Source organism: Hypanus sabinus, chromosome 15 (genome assembly GCF_030144855.1).
Source record: "Hypanus sabinus isolate sHypSab1 chromosome 15, sHypSab1.hap1, whole genome shotgun sequence".
Classification (NCBI taxonomy): Eukaryota; Metazoa; Chordata; class Chondrichthyes; order Myliobatiformes; family Dasyatidae; genus Hypanus; species Hypanus sabinus.
Genome location: NC_082720.1, coordinates 56,718,794 through 56,734,166, shown reverse-complemented (window position 1 = coordinate 56,734,166; position 15,373 = coordinate 56,718,794). Strand labels below are relative to the sequence as shown.

Genomic DNA, 15,373 nt, shown 5'->3' with positions numbered 1-15,373 from the left:
AATTGAATATAGCATTATGGTCGAGACATAAAAAGGAGAGACTTCTCCATGATTACTCAAACTGCGGAGGGCTCTCTAACACAGGGCATAGATAGAGGTATTCCCTCTGACCTGAGGCGAGTTGGTGCTCAGACCTCATTGTTGGAGGTCGGGATAAATTTTCAAATGTTACTTTTTCAAAAATGTCTCGCGGGTGGTTGCATGTTTTGGTTTATTGATGAGAGGGGATTGCTTACTGTTTGGTTAGAAAAGGAGACTTTTTTTCTATTAGAGAAAAATGTAAACTGAACTGGTAAAAATAATTTCCTATAATGTTAGTGGAGTTTTGAATCCAATTAAGCGAAGTAAGATTATGTCTAAATTGAAAAAAAAGAGAAGGCACAAATAGTTTTCCTTCAGGAAACGCGCATGAGCCAATCCGAACATGTAAAATTAAAAATAATGGGTTTTAAGCATGTATTTTATTCATCATATAATTTGAACCACAAGAGAGGGGTGGCAACCCGAATATCAAGTGCTCTTAATTATGAACATATTTCAGAGACTAAAGACAAGGATGGACGATTTGTAAAAATACAAGGAAGAATAGAACGTACAGAAATAACATTGCTGAAAGTCTATGCTCCACCAGGTTGTGAATGGTCATTCTATAGGCACACTTTTGACCTAATGACCAATTCTCAAGGGGTAGTAATTGTGGAGGGTATTTCAATATTAGTTTAAATCCTGCATTAGATTCTTCAAGAATATTCACTAAAAGCAAGCCTTTGACTAGGAAAGTGATTTCATTGTTGAAGGAGTTGGGAATTAAAGATGTATGGAGGGAATTACACCCCAATAGTAAAGATTATACACATTATTCTTTCCCTCATTCAGCCTATTCAAGGATAGACATTTTTATATCCTTGAATATTGACAGACTCAGGATAAAAGACTGTAATATTGCAACGATTGATTTGACGGATCACAGCCCGGTCTTCATGACACTCATCCTGGAAAGGACAAAGAGGAAAACACTATGGAGGTTAAATTCGCATATACTCAATAATCCGGAAGTAATGGAGAGATTAAGGGGAGAAATTAAAGAATGCCTAGACCTTAATGACACCGGGGAAACATCAACAGTGATTTTATGGGATGCATTGAAAGCTGTACTGAGAGGAAAAATTATTTCCTTAACCACTCATATGAAAAAAGTCAATGCACAAAAATTAGCTGACCTCCAAGGAAAATTGAACAACTTCAAGTTATAGACAGCAATAAAATTAATTCTAATTTAAAACATGAAATTAAGAAATTGAAAAGTGAAATTGATGATATTTATACATTGGAAACTCAAAGAAATTTTATTTAATTGAGACAAAAGAATTATGATGTAGAAGGTAAATCTGCTAGATCATTAGCATATAAATTACGTAAGCAAAACGCAGATAATACAATTAACAAAATAAAGAATCCAAAGACAAAGCTGATGGGGAGCACAATAAGCAAAATTCAGGAGAGTTTTGAAACATATTATCGAGAACTGGACTCTCAACCCCGGGCCTCAAATGAGCCCTATATAGACTCTTTATTGAATTCTTTAGATCTACCCAAGATCACAGATTTACAAAACAAATGCCTATTAGAACCAGTAACTGTCAGAGAACTGAACGTGGCCATTTCTAGATTAAAGACCGGAAAGTCTCCAGGTTCTGATGGGCTAACATCAGAATGATACAAATCGCTGAAGTCACAGTTAGTCCCATTGCTACTTAACACTTTTAATTCGATATTAGAGAGAGCAGAAATTCCACCTTCTTGGAGAGAAGCGATTATTTCAGTTATTCCTAATCAGGGTAAAGATAAAGTAGAATGTGGCAATTAACGGCCGATCAGTATTCTAAATTTGGAATACAAATTATTTACATCTATAGTAGCGCGCAGACTGGAAAAGTTTTTACCTGGCCTCATCCACTTAGACCAGACTGGATTTATTCTACAAAGGCAAACTCAGGACAACATAAGGAGAACTTTACACATAGTAGAACAGGTTACTAGGAGTGGGACAGAGACAATAACAGTGTGGCTAGACGCTGAGAAAGCTTTTGATTCAATTAGTTGGGCATTCCTATATAGATTGTTAGGAAGATTTGGCTTTCAAGAAAATTTTATTAAAATAATCCAGTCTTTATATGACAGTCCCACAGCTCGAATTAAGATAAACGGGTACCTCTCTGACTCCTTTATTCTAGAGAGAGGAACTAGACAGGGATGCCCAATTTCTCCTCCTTTTTGCACTATACATTGAACCGCTTGCCCAACTAATAAGACAGAGCAAAATTGTAAAAGGTATCAAGGTGGCAGGGATTGAACAGAAAGTGGCGTTATTCGCAGATGATGTTTTAGTCTCTCTGAGTGAACCAGAAAAAATCATTTACAGGATTGTTTACACTGTTGATTGAGTTGGGGGAAGTATCAGGTTTTAAAATAAATGTAAAGAAAATGCAGGTTATGTCCCTAAACTATATCAAAAAAACTGGAGGATACATATGATCTAGAGTGGGAAACTACATCATTAATATATTTAGGAATAACCCTGCCAAAGGAACTTTCAACGTTATCACAGATAAATTATGGGCCATTAATCTCAAAGATAAAAACATAGATGGAATTTGATACCTTTTCTAAGTTTAAGTTCAAGTAAAAATACTATAAAAATGAATATTCTCCCACGGTTACTCTATCTTTTCCAGACATAATCTGTCCGGATGATAATCAATTCAGGGGATGGGACAAATTGATTTCCCGCTTTATCTGGCAAGGAAAGAAACCTAGAATTCGATTTAATACCTTACAGTTAGGAAAGGAAGGAGGAGATATGGCACTTCCCAGTTTGAGAAATTATTTTTATGCTTCACAGATAACCCCTCTGTTATACAGGTGTAATAAGGAATATTAGGCTAGATGGAAGGGAATTGAATTTAGATTGATTGACAGTTTTCCTCTGCAGGCTTCAATAGCAGACAAAAGGTTGATAGGCCAATTGGAAATGTCTAAAATAGCTGGATAAATCTTACATTAAAAGTATGGCAGAAGGTGGTTAATTCATGTGGAATTTATAACATGTTAAAACTTTTTAGATGGTGTGCATATTATACCGAATTTCTTCCCAGCAGAGTAGATGAATGATTTCAACTATGGATAAAGATAGATCTTACAACCTATCTCTCATTTACACAGAAAAGAGTATTACAGAGTTTCCAATCCTTACAGGACAAACATGGCCTACAACATAATGACTGTTTTAGGTACTTTCCATTACGACATTATATCAACCAGAGTTGTAGATATACAGATCTGTCAACAGAAGAATTAGAATTTTTCAAGATTCTGAATTCAGCTTACAGTTCAATGCCAAGTAAGTCAATTTGCCGATTATACAATGTACTCTTACATGCTAGAAATGAAAACACATTGTATATTAAAGAGAAGTGGGAGAAAGAAGCGAAGTTGGTACTTTCAGAGGAGGTTTCGGGGAAAATATGTAGCTTACAGTGGTCTTCGTCTAACTTTTTGATCTGGAGAGAACATTGTTGGAAAAATATTTTAAGGTACTTCAAGACCCCATATCAGGAAAAATATAAAAACACAAAAGTAATGTGTTGGAGAAAGTGTGGCTTCAAGGAGGCAAATCATTTTCATATTTTCTGGGATTGCCGTAAATTACGTTTATATTGGAAAGGTATTCAGAGTACTTTAGGTCATGAATTTAAGACCCAGATAACTCTGAAGTTTGAGACGCTCTATTTGGGACATGCACTGTTCTTGCATCAGAAGAAAAACGTGAAGTTACTACAGGTCCTCTTAGCAGCAAGTAAGAAATCAGTTACCAGAAAGTGGCTAAATCCAGTATCACCTACGTTTGAAGATTGGCATGAAATTATTTTGGAAATATTTAAAATGGAAAAGATGACCTACTCTTTGAGAACTCAAAAAGAAAATTTTAATCAAATTTGGAACAAATGGATTGAATTCATAACCCCAAAACGAGCAGAGTTTGGACTACAGTTCTAATGATTTATACTACTTATCTCATTAACACAGTAATATGATAATGTAAGCACCCTTGGTTCGATTGTTTATTGTTTTTTGTGGAAAATAGGGAATTAACACAAATAAAGGAAAAGATTTGGGAAAGGGGAAAATATAAAAAAGATAAGTAAGTAAGTACATAAGGATTGAATAATTATGTTTGGGAGTAGGAGCAAACATGAACGAGTTAGGATATAAAATCCTACAATGGTAGCTACATAGGGTTACATATAATATTATGGACCAGAAGTAATGGTTCAGAAGAGATACATAGAAATTATTATTAATCCACTATTATTACTATTCTTCTTAACAATTATTGTCATTGTTTAGTCTAATAGGGTGGAATTACAACTGCACATAATTATCTATTTAAATGTCTTATTATTTTTCTTATTATCTCAATGTGTACTTATGAATGTATTAAAATATAGATCAAAATAAATTTTAAAAGATTTAAAAAGAAAAGCTAAAGGCTACTGGGATTTTGTTTACCATAAATACCATAAATTAGGGATAGCCAGCACATTTTCGTCAAGGGCTGTTCATGCCTTACGAGCCTAATTGAATTCTTTGAGGATGTAACAAAACACATTGATGAAGGTAGAGCAATAGATGTAGCAGTATATGGATTTCAGTAAGGCATTTGATAAAGTTCCCATGCAAAGCTCCTTCAGAAGGTAAGAAGGGATAGGTTCCAATGAGACCTTGCCCTGTGTATCCAGAATTAGCTTGCCCACAGAAGGCAAATGATGTTTGCAGATGGATCATATTCTGCATGGAGGTTGCTGACCAGTAGTGTTCCACAGGGAAGTGTTCTGGCACCCCTCCTCTTTGTGATTTTTACAAATGCCCAGAATGGAGAAATTGATGGGTTAGTTAGTAAGTTTGCTGATGACACAAAGATTGGGGGTGTTGTGGATAGGTTACAACGGGACATCAATGGTATGCAGAACTTTGCTGCGAAATGGCAGACGGACTTCAACCCAGATAGGTGTGAGGTGTTTCTTTTTGGTAGGTCCAATTTGAAGACAAAATATAATATAAATGATAGGACTCTTGGCAGTGTGCAGTATTCTAAAGGACCGGATAAATGTTGTTTTTTTTCACTCAGAGATTGGTGGGTTGGAGGAATGCACGTCCGACGGCGGTGGTGGAAGCAGACACAATGAGGTCTTTTAAAAGCCTCTTAGATAAGTGCATCTTATTCTTCTGCCTTTCAATTCAGAAGTGAGCATAGGGCATCAACAACCTCTTTCCAGATCAAGCTGTCTTTCACTTGTCTCTCCAGCTGTGAACATGTCATTCTCAATCTCCTGGCGTCCGTTAACACTGACCCCCTCCATGTGGACTTCGGCATACCTCGATTTCACCTGTCCTGAGGATTCTATGTGAGGGTCTGGTAATACTATTTAGGGGCTTCCTCAACTTCGGCCCTATCCAGCACCACTTCCTTCTCTTGATCTCTGCCTCAATTGGTGTCTGGTTGGTCCTTTGCCATAAATCTGTACTGTTCACATATTCTGTCCACGTTAGTCCCGAAATCTGACGCAAACATTTGTTGATGAAGGTCTGGATATTTCAGATTACTTCTGATGTCAGCCTCCACGTTTCAGAGGCATACAGGAGGACAGATTTGACATTTGAGTTGAAGATTCTCAGTTTCGTTCTTAACCTTAGTTATTTTGCTGTTCAAACTGGACGTAGTATCACGAAGGCTCTCCCGGCTTATTAGATCCTAGTCTTTACATCCTCATCTGCACCTCCTTTCTTGGTTGACAATGCTTTCCAGATAGACAAGTAACTCAACTTCTGGAGGAGCATTTCTCAGGATAACTGTGTTGTTTGCTGCATTTACTTTTAGTAATTTTGTTTTCCCTACATGGATGCGTAGCCCTATTTTTTGTGATGCGGAGTCTATAAGATCTGTTTTCTCTTGCATCTGGGCATGGTTGGGTGACAGTAGTGCCAAATCATCAGCAAAGTCAGGATCGTCCAGCTGTCTGAACAATACCGACTCTATTCGATTCAACCGCTAGCAGGAAGAGAAAAAGGGGACAGTAAGCACCCCTGTTGTACCCCAGTGCTCACCTTGAAAGTATCTGACAGCTGACCTATATGGATTACACTGCATTCCATATTTTCATAGATCTTCTTTACTAAGTTAGTTAACTTCACTTGAATCCCAAAACGCCTCATTAGTTTCCACAATGTCTCCCTGTCCAGGTTCTAATAATCTAAAAAAAAAAATGTACAGTGATGTGTTCCATTGCACCGACTGTTCAATGATAATACTAAAATCGTAATCTGATCAGTGCAAGACCTGTTTTGTCGAAATCCTGCTTGTTCATCTCTAAGCTTCTCATACAATGCATTTTTCTATCTCTCTAAAATGTTTCTGTTCAGAACTTTCCCTGGCACAGAAAATGACATTATCTCTCTGTAGCTTTTGCATTCCTGGATATCTCCTTTCTTAGAGATTTTAACTAGATGTCCTGCACGCCAGTCCTTGTGTACTTCTTCTGCTTCCCGGACCCTTTTTATGATATTGTGTATAATTTCAATAGATATTTCTATACTGCTCGAGTGCTTCTGGAGGTATACCATCTGGTCCTGCAGCTTTACCATCCTTTAGGAGCTTGATTGCCTTTCTGATCTCTTCTTTGGTAGGAGTGCCACAGTCTATCTCTAGGTCGTTTTCTGCTTATAGGATTGCAAGTGGTTCTGGTGGTGATGGTCTGTTTAGAAGCTGTTCAAAGTGTTTGGCCCATCTTTTGGTCTGGTCCTCAACTCCTGTCAGAACTTGTCCTTCTTTATCCTTAATTGGTATTTCCACTGGTTGAAATTTCCCAGAGAGTTTCTTGGTTGTGTCGTACAGTCCTTTCCTGTTCCCTTTTAACACTTCCTCCTCTTCTTCTTTGCTAGTCTTCAATATAAATTCTTTTGTACATTCTGATGGTTGTTTTCACTTTCTTATTTGCTTCTGCATAGTTTTTCTGTGCAACAGACTTTGATGCTTTTGTTTTGGTCTTGTTAAGTGCATCATATTTTGCTTTTCCTTGCTCTATTTTTTCTGAATGCTTCAGCAGAAATCCATTGTCTGTGTTGACAGTCTTTCTTACCTAGAACGTCTTCGCATGTACAAGTCCAGGCATCTTTGGCTTGTTCCCAGATCGACTCCACACTTGATTCTTCATTTAGGTTCTCCAAGGCTTGAAATCTGATCTGCAATATTAAGTTGAATTGTTGTCTTTTCCCCTGGTCATCAGAAACTGTGTTGCATGGCTTTTCATTTTGCTTGTTGCCGCATAGTTCATTTTAAGTTTGAGCTGAAGCTTAACAACAACAACAAGGTGAACATCTGATGCCAGGTCCGCACCTCCAAACACTCTGACATCCTGCATTGATCTTCTGAACTTCTTACTAATACACATATTTGAACATCTGGTTTCCTGTTTGTTGATCTGGTGAAATCCATGTTGCCTTGTGGATCTGCTTGTGAGGGAATATGCTGCCACCGACTACCATTACCTTGAGAGCACAGAAGGCTACAAATACCTCTCCGTTTTCATTTTTGGCTCCAAGTTCATGTTGCCCCATTATTTCTTCAAATCCTGTGTTGTCATTTGCAAATATAGCATTAAAATCTCCATGAGACGGTGATAGAATCATAGAAAACCTACAGCAAAATACAGGTCATTCGACCCACAAGGTTTGTTTTGAACATGCCCCTACCCTAAAAATTACTTGGCTTATCTGTAGCCCTCTATTTTCCGAAGTTACATCTACCTAACCAAAACTCTCTTAAAAGACTGTATCGTATCGGCCTCCACCACCTTTGCCGGCAGCCCATGCCACACGCTCACTACTCTCTGAGTAAAAACTTACCACTGACATCTCCTCTGTACCTGTTCCCCAGCACCTTAAACCAGTGTCCTCTTGTGGCAACCATTTCAGTCCTGGGAAAAAAGCCTCTGAATATCCAAAATCAAGGCTGCTCAACATCTGATACACCTCTATCAGGTCACCTCTTATCCTCAGTCGCTGCAAGGAGAAAAGGCCGAGTTCACTCAACCTATCCTCTTAAAATATGCTCCCCAATCCGGGCAACATCCTAATACATCTCCTCTGCACCCTTTCTATGGCTTTCACATCCTTCCTGTAGTGAGGCGACCAATACTGAGTACAGTACGCCAAGTGAGGTTTGATCAGCGTCCCATATAGCTGCAACATTACCTCTCGGCTGCTAAATTAAATTCCAATATATATGAAGGCCAATACACTGTACGCCTTCTTAACCATTGGGTCAACCTGCGCAGTTGGTTTGACCGTCCCATGGACTCGGACACCAAGATAACCTCGTATCTTCCACACTGCCAAGAATCTTATCATTAATACTATATTCTCCCATCATGTTTGACCTACCAAAATGAACCACTTCACACTTACCTGAATTGAACTGCAACTGCAACTTCTCACCCCAGTTTTGCATCCTATTAATGACCCGCTGTAACTTCTGAAAAACTCTCGATACTATCCAGAACTCCTCCAACCTTACTGTCATCAGAAAACTTACTAACTCATCCCTCGACTTAATCATCCAGGTCATTTATAAACATCAGGAAGAGTAAGGGTCCCAGAACAGATGCCCGAGGCTGTCCACTGGTGACCGACCTCCATGTAGCATTTGATCCTTCTGTAACCACACTTTGCTTTCTGTGCTCAAGCTAGTTCTGGATCCACAAAGCAATGTCCCCTTGAATCCCTTGCCTCCTTATTTTTTCAATAAGCCTTGCATGGGGCACCATCCATATACACTACATCTACAGCTCTTCTTTCATCAATATGTTTAGTCACATCCTCAAAAAATTCAATTAGGCTCGTCGGGCACGATCTGCCCTTGATAAAGCCGTGCTGACTATTCCTAATCATATTATATCTCTCCAAATGTTCAGAAATCCTGCCTCTCAGGATCTTTTCCATCCTTACCAATCACTGACGTAAGGCTCACTGGTCTGTAGTTTCCCGGTCTGCCTCTACTCCCTTTCTTGAATAAAGGAAAAACGTTCGCAAACCTCGAATCCTCCAGAACCTTTCCCGCCCCTACTGATGATGCAAAGATCATCGGCAGAAGCTCAGTAATCTCCTCCCTCACCCCCCACTCCACCCCCGCACAGTAGCCTGGGGTGCATCTCATCCGGGCCCGGCGACTTATCCAACTTGATGCTTTCCAAAAGCTCCAGCACATCCTCCTTCTTAATATTTGCATGCTCAAGCTGTTCAATCTGCTGGCATCATATACAAGACGTCACTATTATCATCAAGAGCCTTTTCCATAGTGAATACTGAAACAAGTATTCATTAAGTACCTCTGCTATTTCCTCCGGTTCCATACACACTTTTCCATTGTCACATCTGATAGGTCCTGCTCTTTAACGTCTTATACTCTTGCTTTTCACATACTTGTAGAATGTCTTGGGGTTTTCCTTAATGTTGTCCCCCAAGGCCTTCGGATGGCCTCTTCTAGCTCTCCAAACTCATTCTTTAGCTCCTTCCTGGTAGCCTTATAATCTTCTAGATCTCTAACATTACCTCGCTCTCTGAACCTTTTGTCATCTTTTCTTTTCACCTTGACTAGATTTAATACAGCCTTGTACACCACTGTTCCTGCGACCTGCCATAACTTCCCTGCCTCATTGGAACATACCTATGCAGAACTTTACACAAATAATTCCTGAACATTTGCCATTTCTTCCGTACTTTTTCTTGAGAACATCCGTTTCCAATTTAAGCTTCCAATTTCCTGCCTGATAGCCTCATAATTCTCCTCACTCCAAATAAACGCTTTTCTAACTTGCCTGTTCCTATCTCTCTCCAATGCTATGATAAAGGAAATAGCATTTTGATCACTATCTCCAAGATGCTCTCACACTGAGAGATCTGACACCTGACCAGGTTCATTTTCCAATACCAAATCAAGTATAGCCTCTCCTCTTGCAGGTTTATCTACATATTGTGTCAAGAAACGTTCCTGAACACACCTAACAAACTCCACCCCATCTAAGCCCCGTGATCTAGCGAGATGCCAAACTATATTTGTGATATTCAAATCTCTCATGACAGCTCTGTTATTATTGCACTATTCCAGGATCTGCTTCCCTATCTGCTCCTCGATTTCCCTGTTACTATCATCCAGTCTATAAACAAACCCAGTAAAGTGATTGACCCCTTCCTGTTCCTAACCACCATCCGCAGAGACTCGGTAGACAGCCCCTCAATGACTTCTAACTTTTCTGTAGCCGTGACATAATCTTTGATCAACAGTGCCACGCCCCCACCTTTTCTGCCTGCCTTCCTGTCCTTTCTGAAACATCTAAAACCCAGTACTTGAAGTAACCATTCCTGTCCCTGAGCCATCCAAATCTCTGTAATGGCAACCACATCTCCAAGTACTGATCACGCTCTAAGCTCATCCGCTTTGTTCACAATATTCCTTGCGTTAAAATAGATACATCTCAAACTTTCAGTCTGAGTGCATCTCTTCTCTATCACGTGCCTACCCTCCTTCAAACGCTGTCTCCTATATTTCTCTATTTAAGAGCCAGGCCCCTCTTTCCCAGTCTCTTCAGCTTGACACCTGAGAACATTTCTATCATATAGAAACCTTTGATTTCCGTCCACACAAGCAGTCCTCGCACGACCGTTACCCTTCTGCACCTCACCATTTGCCCTAAAACTCTTGTTTCCGTCCCCCTGCTAATCTAGTTTAAACTCCCCGGAGCAGCACTAGCTAACCTACCCGCAAGGATGTTAGTCCTCTTCCAATTCAGGTGCCAGCGGTCCCTTCGGAAAAGGTCCCACCTTCCCAGGAACAAAGCCCAATTGTCCAGAATCATGAAGCCCTCCGTCCTGCACCATCTCTTTAGCCACGTATTTAGATGCATTATCTTCCTATTTCTAGCCTCACTAGCACGTGCCACGGGGAGCGGTCCCGAGATTGCCACCCTAGAGGTCCAGTCCTTTAACTTTGCACCTAATTCTCTAAACTCTCTTTGCAGGACCCCCTCCTTCTCTCTATCCACGTCATTGGTCCCTACATGGACCATATCTGACTGCTCACCAACCAGAGAATATCGAGAAATCGATCCGAAATATAGCGGACCCTGGCACCAGGGAGGGAACAGACTACTGCTCTCCTCTGTTCCGTCCTTCTTTTCTGTGCTGTGGGTCTAGTCTCGGTCCCAGAGACGCCACCACTGCATCTTGTCCCTGGTAGGTTGCCCCCACTGACAGTATACAAAACGGTATACAAAACGGTACGGCCACATTGGTGCTCTGCATTTCCTCTCTATTCCGCTTCCCTCTCCTGCCAGCTACCTGTCTCCAGACTTTTAGGAGTAACTATCTCCCTGAAACTCCTGTCTATTTCTGCCTCTGCTTCAGGAATGATCCGAAGTTCATCCTGCTCCGGGTCCAGTTCCCTAATTCAGTTTTGTTAGGAGCTGCAGTTGGATGCACTTTTTATAGGTGTGGTCAGCAGGGACAATTGTGCTGTACTTCAATTCCCACATCCTGCATACTCGACTGGCCTAACTGCTGCTTCCATTACGTACTCATAAGTTAATTACATTAATTAAAGTAACATTAAGACGTCTCTTCTTTTCAGCTTCTCCAGGAGCACTTGCAGTCTATTGTAGAAATCTTCCTTGACAATGCTCCCTATGTTATCTGTAGGAACATAGGCTAACACAATGTTTTGCTTTATTCTCCTATTACTGGTGCGGAAGGATGCAGACACGATCCTGTGTCCAGCTGTTTCCCTAGCCAAAAGTGATCTCTTTGCTTGTTTTGATAGCATTAATCGCACTCCCTAACATTAGTCCTACATTGAGCATCTCTTCCACGTGTCCTGAATGGATTATAGTTTCTCCTGAAGTGAGTTGTACTTGCCCTGAATTTGTCCATCTAGTTTCACAAAGTCCCAAAACATCTAATTTATTATTCTGAAATTCTTTTGCCACTTGTAGGGTTTTCCCAGCTTCACACATTCCAGTTGGCCAGATGGAGGTCTTCCTGGTTGACAGTAGGTTTTTTTGGTGGAGGAGCTTGCCTTCGGCTTTCGTTCTCCACGTCATACGCCTCTCCGGAAGATGCCCTAGCTCTCCCAAGACTGGCTGGCTTGGTTTTGATGCTGACGTTTCTGTAGCAATAATTATTTTTACAGGAAAAGTCAGTGAGCCCTATGCCCAACACTCCTTATTCGCCTTTTACGACATTCGGGGCAGGGTACCGCGGTTCTATACTTTCAAAAGGACCCTGAAACCGGACGGGTAGGATAGGTACATGGACTTAGAAAAATAGAGGGCTATGCGCTTGGGAAATTATAGGCAGTTTATAGTATAGGTTACATGGTCGTTACAACATTGTAGGCCGAAAGCCTGTAATGTGCTGCAAATTTCTACGTTCTATGTTCCAAATTTCTGACGCACGCACAAAAAATCAGGATTGACCACCGTGAATCATTGGGACTTTGAGGCAGTAGCACTACCAGCGATTTGAAATTCAGGGTAAGCTTTAACTTTGAAGTTTTATGTTGTGCAATGTTGACTAGAGCTTGATCATGTTTGTACTACACGTAACGTTGCGATCGAAAGTGAGTGAGTGAGTGAGTGTGTGTGTGTGTGTGTGTGTGTGTGTGTGTGAGAGGGAGAGAGAGAGAGAGAGAGAGAGAGAGAGAGAGAGAGAGAGAGAGAGAGAGAGAGAGAGAGAGAGAGAGAGAGAGAGATCTAATATGTGTGAGAGTATGTTTGCGCATGTGTGCATATGCGTGTATGAGAATGAAATCGATTGTCAAACAAGTCTTTATTTTATCTAAATTAACGACTAGCCAGGAAAAGAATGTAGCTAAGTGGAGGAAACGATGGCGTTCTTTGCGAGGGTCTGTTGTGAGATCTTGTTTAATTTTCTGGAAGAAGCTGTGCGAACAAGAGCGGTATATGATTTTTAGGGATTATATTCCCGAGCAACGATAAAGACTGAGAGCGTATTTTATGTTATTTGGCTCTAGCTTGTATTTTCAACTACTCAGTTCCTTAAACTTTCGCCTTTCTATTGTGTTTTAGTTTAAAGATTATTGATAGCAATTGGGATCAAACCCGCATTTTTAGATACCCATGTCAAGTCGTATTAATTCAATGAGCTGTATGTCTTTTTTTTTTCTATTATGAAACGACATGTTTTAAAATATAGAACATGTAATGTAATACAATTTGAAAAGAAAAACTGTTGTGCGTGAAAATCCTAGGAGATCAGCAGTTTCTGAGGTCCTAAAACCAGCGGTCTCATATTAGTAGTCATTCCACGGTCAAAATCGCTTAGGACATATTTTTGTCTCATTCAGATTTTTCATTTGAACAAAACCAGAACCTACATGCTTCTATTGATAGAGTTGCTGCTGCATGGTTGGCTAATGAGACATTTGCATTAACAAAGTGTTACGTACCCCGTAACTGGGTGTCAGACCAGCAGAGATAGAAGTTTCTGTTGGAGTCTGGTGGTACCAAATTTAAAGGTGTTTATTAATAAAAACAAGCAAAACCGTATCAGTAATACAACTATACATATAACACAAGGTAGCAGTAATAAACATAAAAGTGTTCGAATAATAATAATAATCAATAATAAACTAGCTCTATTGATGTCTAGGGTTAAATGAATTGTCATAGAATATAACATTCAGTTCAGTTCATGAGTGCTGAGGTAGTAATGCTTGTTATGTTGTAATTGTTGGGGAGAGAGAGAGAGAGAGAGAGAGAGAGAGAGAGAGAGAGAGAGAGAGAGAGAGAGAGAGAGAGAGAGATGTAATAGCTGCAGCAGCCAAACCATCAATGACTGTATCCATCAAATCAGGCCACTCCTGCAGTCCACAGAGGAATGTTACCCAGCAAACTATTGTCCTTGCAGCGAAACAGTAGAAAATTCAAAAGGAGTCACAATACAGTTAATCAGCAAACTCCCTCTCTCTCTTATCTGTCGCAGATGTTCTTGCCTGTTTTTCATCTCTCTTTCTCATGGTCAGCATAGCAACATTAATAGTTCGTGGTTCTCAGGAGGGGGGTGTTGTTAACTCAATACCCCATAGTCAATCAGGTCTGTTCATCACTCATACCAAAAGCAGGTGCTAAGAGCAAAAAATAAAGTGGCAACTGAATTATGATATGTAGTGATTACAATATTTTGCGTATCTGCTTTGCGTCATATTGCCCCTGATTTTAATTGCAACAAATCGTATTGGATGACAATAGATCACTCTGTAGTGCGGATACTTTAGCACGTAAGTCAATATGATGTTAACATTATTATAAATTTCTTCTGTCAACTTGCCATGTAGAGCTCAGAACATAGAGCACTAGAACACAGAAGGACTTGACAAATTTTAAACATCTGGGCGGGCATTTAAAGCACAGAAGACTGTGGATTCAATGACAGAAACTGTGTCATGAGAGTGTGTGTAATTAATTTTTCGGGTTGACATGATGTACTGTGGGACTACAATTCAACAACACGCAACCTGACGTGTACTGCTAACGCCTGAAATGAGAACATGCTATAGTGCTACCAATATGCATAAAATTTCTGTCCAAAAGAACAGGTGAAAAAGTATTTACTTAAAATAACATATTGTCACATCCATGAGCCTTACAAAAGTGAACAATAAAATGGTTAAAGATTGGGCATGTTTGGAGAGTTGAATTTCCAATCGGTCTTTGTGAAGTTAAGGTGGAGTAGTATTCTGAGCGAAGTTTGTGGAACACAGATTTGAATTAGACCCAAGAAAATATAGTGACTGGAGAAAACAAAGTGGCTGTTGATAGTAGTCAAAAAATGACATCTGGCTCAGTATCTTCTTTGTTGTCTTGGAGTTGGAAAGATTATGGACATCAACTTCGCTGACAGTGGAAATGTTGATCTTCGACGCTGTGGGGGGAAGAAATCATGTAAAGTCAAAAATGAAGGGTGAATTTTTGAACTGGATAGCACGGCAACGTAGTAGATGAAGTGGATTTATCCTAACTGGACAGAAATGTACCAACACGTAAATGTATACACATTGTTGCATTTCACTATTGTGAAAAATGTGATAGTGGTGGAGTAAGATGGCTGTGGCAGGATAAGAACAACATACTGTATACAAGTGATGGGAGGGCTAAGTAAGGTTAATGCAATCAGTTTTTCTTTCCACTGAGTATGGGTGACATTATACATACAGGTCATGGGTTAATGGCGAAAGGTGACATGT

At 39.9% G+C, this 15,373-nt stretch overlaps 1 protein-coding gene across 1 annotated transcript in view; it reads right to left on the bottom strand.

The window, feature by feature from the left end:
- Positions 1–15,373, bottom strand: part of LOC132405242 (uncharacterized) — a 156,870-nt gene that overhangs the window by 30,642 nt on the left and 110,855 nt on the right. The window contains 1 exon segment of the mRNA XM_059989926.1: positions 12,185–12,274. Within this exon segment, the coding sequence (XP_059845909.1) occupies positions 12,185–12,274 (90 nt within the window).